Source organism: Sturnus vulgaris, chromosome 5 (assembly GCF_052056855.1).
Source record: "Sturnus vulgaris isolate bStuVul1 chromosome 5, bStuVul1.hap1, whole genome shotgun sequence".
NCBI lineage: Eukaryota > Metazoa > Chordata > Aves > Passeriformes > Sturnidae > Sturnus > Sturnus vulgaris.
This window is the reverse complement of record NC_142247.1, coordinates 12,744,833-12,754,510: the sequence shown is the minus strand read 5'-3', so window position 1 is coordinate 12,754,510 and position 9,678 is coordinate 12,744,833. Positions and strand designations below refer to the sequence as shown.

The 9,678-nt window shown below is 41.1% G+C and overlaps 1 protein-coding gene across 2 annotated transcripts in view; it reads right to left on the bottom strand.

Moving 5' to 3' along the window:
* Window positions 1-3,962: 3,962 nt before the first annotated feature.
* The window catches only part of KIAA0930 (KIAA0930 ortholog), a 52,517-nt gene continuing 46,801 nt past the window's right edge, over window positions 3,963-9,678 (bottom strand). For both annotated transcript variants that reach the window (XM_088164874.1, XM_014880323.2), the window contains exon 10: window positions 3,963-8,700. In XM_088164874.1, the coding sequence (XP_088021000.1) occupies window positions 8,660-8,700 (41 nt within the window). In that variant the 3' untranslated portion in view covers window positions 3,963-8,659. The remainder of the gene's footprint in view (window positions 8,701-9,678) is intronic.

The following is a 9,678-nucleotide window of genomic DNA, read 5'->3' as shown; positions in this document are numbered from 1 at the left end:
CATTTTATCAGGCAGCACACTTGTTTAGAAATTCTTACTTGCATATGTGCATCCTGCATGTGGATATTTATTTTGATTGCAATCAAAATGGATTATAATCATAATAAATACCCATAATAATCAGTTTAGTGGGTATTACTGTTAGGGACATCATAACCTTTTTTGAGAGAGAAAGCAATTCATAATCTCTGGAAGTCTGCAGAGGTTTCAAAGATACAAACAATTTTCTTGTTCAGGTAGTACCACTGAGGAAAAAGTGTGACTTTAGTTTACTACCTTATAGCATGGATGACATAATACACTACAAACTTCTTTGTCTGAACTATGGTTGAGCCCTACCCGGACTGGTGGGCACTTGGGGGCATTCTTCTCACCTGCAAATAGCAATTTTGTTGATGCCAATTCAATGAAAGCTTGCAGATGGTTCATTGTAAAAAGAAATTTCCAACACTAGTGGTTTACATACCAAACCTTCTTTCTTTGGCATTTCATTAAATCTGTGTTTCCTTTACAGTGAAGTCAGAAATGACACCTATGCTGATCTCCTGTGCTGGGCAGGGTAACCACAGACACCCATAGCAGGAAGCATGGCACTCCCACCTCCTTCTGAGAAGCAAACTTGAACAATAATAACTTTTCTTGCTCCTTGATGATCCATCTAGCACTCTATTTCTCTAAAGGAAAACTTAGTCTGACACTTGCAGTGATGAAAGAGTAGGTTCTGGCAACTCTCTTGGCCTTCAAGGAGCAAAAGAAAGCATCTAGACTCAGTGAAGGCTTAAGGCATTCACTATTTCCAGCAGGGTTTAAATGAACACAATGATTGCGTCAGAATTAAAGGCTGAGTGTGGGACTTCAGAAAGTCTGTAGACTTGTAAACTTGCTGAATCTCCATAGCAATATTGCTCCAGCAGGAAAAGCAGAACTGCAATCATAACCACACTTTAACGTCTGGGGGAGATGGGAGGTAGATGAGCACATGAGCACATGTGAGTCAGCACACATTGTGAAATACTCATGAATCAACAGAATCACCTGTAATGCTGGCATAAACAGGTAACAGGGTGTTGAGAAGGACAAGAATTTAACAGAGGAGTTTTGCAGATATACAGAAGGTTCTATAGGAATGATAGCAAGATTTGATATAGAAGAATTGCTGAGCCAGTCTTACTGGGTAACTAGAAGGCAAAGAGTGAGTGAGTTGGAAGGCGCTTTTATGGCTTAGAGCAAAGGATAAATCCACCTCAAACCAAAGATGTTTTTACCAAACAAAAGGATTTTCACAGGCAAACAAGAAAGCCAATACTGCAAGTAGAGAAAAGATCCCAGAAATTTCCACTGCAGAACAAGTCCTGAAGTTTAACATGTAACTACTGACTCTAATGACTGGCTAGTCACTAACATAACATGGTAATTTGAGCAGTTTGGATAGGTTATATGTAAAAGTATTGTGTATGATGTTGATTGGTAGCATGTATTACGATGCTCTGTAATGAAAAGTATATAATGCATTGTAACCAGAACTAGAGGGGCTTCAGGACACACAGCTTGCCTATAGCCAGCAGCTCTGGGCTCACCACGACCCTCAACTGCTGTAACCTCATCTATGCAATAAACTGCATTTTAAGGGCTGGCTGAAGCCTGTCTCTCTGTCAGGCTCTTACAACAGGGAAAACATTAGTGCTGCTGTAACTAACGTTTTAAGACAAAGCTTTTTTTGCAGTGTAGGTGCTCTCCACTGAGCTGTGCAGAAGACTTGGTATTTCAGAAAATTAATCAGCCAGCTCCATTCATTTCAACAAGGGTTTAAAACTGTTTATTCTCATTTTCCTTTAAACAGTTTCTTTGAAGTGAATTCAGGAACATGCAGTTTAACTATCTGCACAGCTATTATTCAAACATTTATGTAATTACCTCAAGTTCATCCATGGAGCAGCTCCAGCAGAATGCTCACACTGCCCAGGAGCAGCAGCAGCCCCATCTGCTTTGCTGAACAGGCACGTCCTTGCTCTCTCTCACCCCTCACACTCGTATGTTCCAACCAGGAGGTTTTGCCTAGAGATCCTTCCTTCTGTGCAGGTGCCATGAGGTACACACTGTGTGAAGGTCCAAGGACAGCTGTGTGGCAGGTCAGCTTTATCTTCTGCAGTGGAAGAGCACGTGCCTCACATACGTAAATCCTGTTTGTGCACACAAACCCTTCTGTCTTGTCTGAACAAGAGTGGATCATCTATCTTGGTTTTCATGCCATCACCTCAACCAACATTAACCCTGCTAGAAAAAGCCAACTAGCTTGTCTTGGACAAGAGTTTCCTGGCATAACCAAGCATAAATTACTTATTTCCAACAATGAAATCCCTAGATCTCATACTTACCTCTGTGAGGAACCAAGCTGGGGACAGTATGAATTAACTCATATTTTCCTTGATGTATTTTAATGTTTCCTTAATTGAGGAGCATCAGCTTCTCCCAGATTCTCACTGACACTGTTAATGGAAAATCAAACCCATATTCTTCCTTCATTTTACTCATTTGCTTCCTGCAAAGTTTCATTACAAGTTTCAGGAACAACACACTTCTGAAAATAGTACACAAGTAACTGTTTGCTAACATAGATACCTAGTTTTTTTTTAATCTCCAAAGTGTGATTTTACTATGAATAATCAGACCTTGATTATAAACTTGTGTGCCAAGTAATATTAGGGTAATTCTTGGGAAGATCTCTCCAGGTGGGCCCAGGCAGGACACAACACTCCAGGACAAAAGAACAGGAGTTAACTTGGCCGCCCAAAGCCTTTTTCCTGTCCAAACTCTTGAATGACTAACCAAGCAGGGGAGGTTTATTACCACCACTCAGTGAGGTTTATTACCACCTCACCACAGTGAGGTTCTACTGCTCTTTACCTTTTGTACTGATTTAAATAATGCTTGTCCATTATGGCTGCTTCTGAAACCTTTCAATTTAAAAGCATTCAAGGGAAAAAAAAAATCACAGTCTGTTTCAAAGCCATATTTCAGTATTTCCAGCCAGCTAAGATTCCTGCTCAGTTGCATGAGCAGTCACAAAACAACACTGCCAATAATCTGCTCAAATATCCATGTAAAGAACTGAAACATCCTGTTCTTCTTAAGCTCTCTGTTTTAATTCTCCCTAATATCCCACGTCTCCAAGTTATCGCACATGGCTTAGGATAGATGTTGCTACCTACCACATGGATTCAAAAAATATCCTGGGATTCTTTGAAATGAAATCATCAGCACATCAACTCGTGGACACAGTTGGTAACATTTGTTCAAGGAGTGTTTAACTAATTTAGACAGAAAAATCCCCTTCAGGTTTCTTCTATTGTGAAATGTTAGTCACAAAAATCAAGTGGAGAGGGAGGATTCAGAGCCTTGCATGTTTCTAAATCAAGGCAGATCTCTGCCAGTGCACACAATTCAAGGCAGTGTAAGCAGTGCAGATCTAAACACAATCTCATTTTTGTGACAATGCACAAACCTGCATTGAAGTTCTTCCTGAATTAATCAGGAAGAAACCATTACAGCCATCAGTCCTCACTATTATACACTGCACAAACATAAATATTCATGACTATATAATCAAGTTTACAGCAAACCACAGATCAGTTTAGAAGGGCTGTTCTAAAGGCAAGAACAAAATCCTTTTGTACACAAATTCAGGACTACAATGACTTTTACCTTCTTCCCCCTTATCCAATGTCAAGTTGTGAGGGACTGATCACTCAGAGGTTCTGTAGCAGAAGCAGAAGTTGGGCTTTGCTCCAAGTGCAATCAGAATGAAGAGCAACGAGGCCACTCTGCCACGTGAGCATCCATCTGGCAATGCCTACATGAGTGCCATGGATCACTATTCCACCACTGGTGCCTGCTACCAGAAAGGAATACATCCACACTCCACCACCACCAGGCACAGCAGAGATAAAACACCACTAACAGAGTTCATGGTCATTAAAGAGGTCTGTTTATTTGCTGCAGGGTCCAACACTTTCTTCACTGCTGCCATAAGCACAGTCGACTTTTTGGTGCACAACATTCTCCTTGCTCTTTGTTCAAATGGCTCAGTACAGTGCCAGCACAATTTTCAACCCATCACCTTTTAAGCAACACCAATGATCGATGAGACAAATAAAACCCAAACCATGCAACATGTGTTAGGCTGATAAAATTAGGCTGAGAATATTTATATATTTACACAGAGAACGTTCAACATTGCAACCTGCTTGCAGACTTGTATTATCTTGACCAAGTATCCAAACATCTACATTCTGTTGTAAAATAGTCTTGTTTAAGGTTTTGTGTAAAAGCTACTTACATCACAATGCCTTTAACTGGATTCTACTGTACCTATTTTTGACACTGAATTTCTACACACCAGCACCACACACTTGCAGTCATACCTTGCAGAATGTGTAAGGCATTTGCAGACATCTGATTGCTGTGATCACAGGAAATCCACTTTCCAGAGCTTTCAGCCATGACCTTTGGAAACCATGAGAGTTTTTCAAATACAAAGGGTGAATTTATATGAGAGACACTGTTCATCCAAGAACTATAAACTTGTCATTTCTTGACACTGCTACATACAACATAGATAGAATTTAGGACTAATAAATTATTTTCCTAAATAAAAATTTGTTCTTAAACCCCACTGGGTAACAACAGGGCTTAGGCACTTCTGAAGATTTTATCTTACATCTGTCTTTAATATGGAAGCTTCAGACTACAAAATACAGGACAAGCAATCATCTTGAAGAGGAAAAATTAATGACTGGCAAGAAGCAGGTCAATAGTCTAAGAGTGTAGTCTATTTCCCTGGTTTCCACATCCATACAGAACTTCAGTGACCAGATGGGATTCTGTACATGAGGGTCTGCTGGAAGAAATCAAGGACTTCACTGTCTAAATAATACTTTGGGAAAAATATATTACTGTGAAAAGCCACCTGTGCAAACCATTCTCTTTCCTGGAAAGCACAGCATGCCCAGAAATAGAAAACTATTAAAATATTAACAGCAATCCAGACCCCAACATGCCCAAGCCTTGTAAACAATGAAGACCAGGAGAATAAAAAGAGAAAAAACAGGGACCAACACAAACAGGATTAGCCAAGACTGCTGAAAGAGTCAAAGAGTTTCTAAAAGCATCTTGTTTTAAAAGGAGATGTAGAATCTGCCTTGTCCTGGCAATAAGAGAACATAATTTCACATACATGGTGGTCTCTAAGGCAGATCAACAATCAGCTAGCACAAAATAATTGATTTAAGAGCTTTCTTTAAAAAAACCCCAAAACCACCAACAACAGAACTTTTTATACTGGTTAAACCAATAGCAGTGAAAAACTTGTTTTGGGTGAAAAGATTCACATCCTTGTATTTGACATCTATCAATATACAACATCTAATGAAGAGTTTGAGTGGTAAGCCTTGATGTCCAGAGGGAGTGAATGGGCAGAAGGATGGAAGGAATTAACTGAGCAATGAGGTATGGCAGAATTCCAAAAAGAAAGAAAGCTGTTCTGCAGTTTCCCAAATTTGTTAACTGAGCTGCATCTTCAAACATCAGCATAATTAATGAAACCCACTGTGCTCCAACCATTAAGACAATGACAGCTGAAAAGCCTTCATGGCACTGCAGGACACACCAGCTCCATTTGCAGCAATTGCTTCCATAGCCAACAGGGGCTGAATCCAGTTTACTGCTTAGGAGCTACAGAATTAAACCTCCTCCAAATTAACAGGGTGGGTGAGAGGTTCTTACTAACATTCACTTTTCTTTTTAGATGTAGTGCAATAGAATGCTAAGGGTCCAGCTGTGCCATCCTGACCCAAACAAAACTTTTTGATTAAAAGTAGAACAAAATGTGGAATTTGATAAAAAAGAGTGGGAACCACTGGCTATACATAAGAAGTCCAAGATAGTTGTTTAAAGAAGGAATAACTGAGAATCTGGCACATTTTTGCTTCCAAAAAAGCACTATTGACATTCAGTAGACTTTTTGACCTCTATTTTCCATGGATGTCCATGAGGGCATACTTGTAGTCCTTTTCTACTAGAAAAGGTGAGTCTTCAATGTACCTATAGTATATCCCACTAGCAAGATACACGAAATAAATTTACTTTTTTTTCAGGACATTACAGCCCTTCAAACACTAGACATCAAAATCCAACCACACACATGTAACAAAGCAGATGATACCTCCTGAAACACAGATGTAGGATCTAAACTGTACCTTCCATAGCACGGCTTTTAAACTAATGCACTCGCTTAGAATCATTCCTCATTTGCTTTGAAATCTTACACAGCAAGATTTTCTCAGTCTTTCAAATCACACAAAGTTAAGTCACCTAAACATAATACACAACACCAAGGGAGCATTACAAATTCCTGTCCACTGAGAAGTGTTCAGGCACCTACCACTGAGGGTCCTATCTGGATACGCTTCATTTTTACATTGTTCCTCTGGCTGTCTGACTGAAAAGTATCAATTGTCACGATTAGTACAAATGTGAACCCTCTCTCCCTTCCCTCTGCAATGAACATTTGAAGGAAATCCAAGCACTGATTTGCCCAGTCCAGCAGTATGAAAGTGCAGAGTAAGGAGCACATTGAGAGGCTTGTTTTCTAGCTGAGGAGTGGTTTAACTCTCAGCAAAGAGAGAATATTTGTACCGACTGATGCCAGGCACACTACCTGTGGGATCTCAGGTACCCACTCAGGCTGCCTGGCAAGTTCCTTGAGAGGGCACTTCAGCTGCTGAGTGAGGACTCTACCTGTCCCCAGGCTCAGGGAGAAAGCCTGGGGCAACCAGGTTAGATGATGGAAACATCTTCACATCCACACAGAGCACAGGCAACATTCCAAGGTTGCAGCATGAAAAGTGGCTGTGCTGGTAATGACAAAGGGAACATTTTTCTAACACCTTGCAACACATTTAAAGCCAAGTAAAAACTGGTCAGCTGTTCCTGTCATACACTCATGCTGCCAATATAAGAAAGGCTGCCATGCTGTGATAAGATGACAGCTTCCAGGCCTGGCCTCAAATACAGACAGACCTCCTTACCATGCTGGAGTCATCAGGTTGCCCTGAAGGGCAAATTTGGTCTGCCTTTATGCTGAAGTGGAGCTATTTCCATGGAATCTAGCCTGAGGAAAAAAAAGCAGAAAGTCCTATTTGAGAGGTTAAGTCATTAGATGCTACTGTGAAAGTAACAACAAAGCACTTGGGAAAGACCAGGTATGAGGGAGACAAAGGGCCAGGCTCAGAGCACATGCCACAGCATCAGGTTTAGGTGCTCAGAGTCTGAAAAGTGACAAAAATGGCATCTTCGCTCTCCCTTTGTGCATGCACTGGAGTCTCATGTGCCCCAAGGGACACGCCACCCCTCCCACTAAATAGACCCAAGCATGTACTGGCTCTCATCAAAATAGTCAGCCAGAGCACAGTAACTTCAGCATTCAATCATTTTGTTTCCAAATGTCAAGGACAGCAGTTTTGCTGTTTAGAGAGAGCTGAACTTCATGTGTAAACATAAGGCTGTTTTCCTGAGAGCTCCTGACACACCATTTTCAGACCTAGCACTATGCAATTTTTAGTCACTTTTCAGAACAGAATTACGTTTCCATCTTTTGTATTTCAAGAAAGCTCTCTGTGCTTCAGCATGTAACAACCAATGATAGTTTGGCTGCAAGCTGCCTGATCATAAAGCAGTTCCCATGCCCTCCTTAGCTACAAAGGGTACCACAATGACGACTACAAACTCTCAAGTCCAGTGCATGCAGGAGGATGAGTTACTGGTAAGGTTTTAGGCCTTTGGAGACTGATTACAATCTCCTGTTTTTTCACTTTAGACTCAAACTAGTATTGACTCAGCTGAGAGAAAGATAAGCAGCATTAGTACTGGAGATGAACCTCAGCTTTACTATAGCAGCACATTTTAGCCTTCTTTTCACTGGCTCATTTTCTCAGCCAGTTCTTGAGGATGAAAATGTTGCTGTTCTTTGGTAGATACGGAAATCTGTCAGCAGAGTTCACCTGTCCTAACACTGACACATGAAAAATGGGAACATTTTCAGCCTCTTTTAAGCTCTGACCTGACCTGCTGCACATACCTAAACAGCAATGTATATTTTTCCTTTTCTTCCCTTATCAGGCAGCTGCTCTCTCCCACACACACACACACACACACACACTCTCTCACACGGCCGATCAGACGAGGAGAGGGTATGGCCAGAGTCTATGGAGTGATGTCCAATAGCACATCATTATGAAATTCTTAGAATGTTTCTCCCAAAGAATATAAAGTTTAGCACATTCTGTACATATTGTTGGCTTCTTAGTTAGAAAGTAAACACAGTAGCAAACTGTCCATAAAGTGTTGACTCAGTTTAAATGCAGCCCCTTCTCATTTTATCTTGCTGAAAGTCCTCTTCCAGTCAAAACACTCCAGTGATGTGGGCATTCGGCATGTGACAGCAGAGGAAGGAAGAAAGAGGCACTTTGATCGGCTGGTATTCCTGGACTTCCCTTTTTCCTGCGGAGGTCTATGTTCCTGACACTAGATGGTAGTGTTAGCACGGAAAACCGCTGTGGATAGGCACTTGGCAACAAGGCTCCAAGGCAGTGCCCGCTCTCTGCTATGTCATCAGGATTGGTTTCTGCCGCACTTCCAGGATATCTAGGCATGGGAGAGAAACAAAGAGACACAGCCAACTTTAGAGGCTCCTGAAAGCAAGCACAGCACCAGAAAACATGAAGAACTGGAGACATAAGCATGGATTGTGGCATAGCCCACCAGGAATCTAAAACATGATGAGTACATGGCTTCACCTGTTAAAATGTGAGTTAATCAGGATGCACCTGGGAGGAACTGAAAGATGACAAACTGCAAATATATCCCATCATAGGGAGAGGCCAGCTGATCTACTATCATTTGTACTAGGATGAAGCAACATATGTTAGACAGGGAAGCACAGTATTTTCCAGGGAAACAAGTGTAAGTGCCATTAACAAGAGGTGCCAAGGGGTTTCCCATTCTTGAAGGGACAAATGCAACATCATCCCCAAGTCCCTTAAGGAGACTTCTGTGGGTACAAATGATTCAACTCTTTCATTCATTCTAGAGCCCAAATCCTACATTTCTGCACTCAAAAAGCTGACATAAAAGAATATTCATCTTTTTGGCTCCTCAATTCCATATTGTCCAAGTGGGACAGAATATGAACCTTAAAACTTATGTTGTAATCATGGACACCTTTCTAAATATAGGCAGTGAAACCAACATGGCAGGGCACTAGACAGAAATATCTGCAAACTGGGCTGTGATGTCCTTTTCAAGGCTACACAAAGAACAAGGAACATGGGAAAATGAGCACACAATAAAAAGGCTGATCAAACACAACTGCACAAAGAGGATGACATGAGCAAAAATTGATGCCCAGCTCCAGAGGGCTCAAGCCACACCTGTAAAGAATTAAACATAGTGGAGGGAGTCCAGTGAAGGGCCATAGAGATGACTAAGGACTGGATCATCTGACATATATGGAGAAGGTGAGAGAAGTGTGATTATCCAACATGGACAGAAGGGTCAGAGTGAAGTCTTATCAATAAACTCAAGGTATTTAAAAAAGTACTTTGATCACTATCACTGGGATTT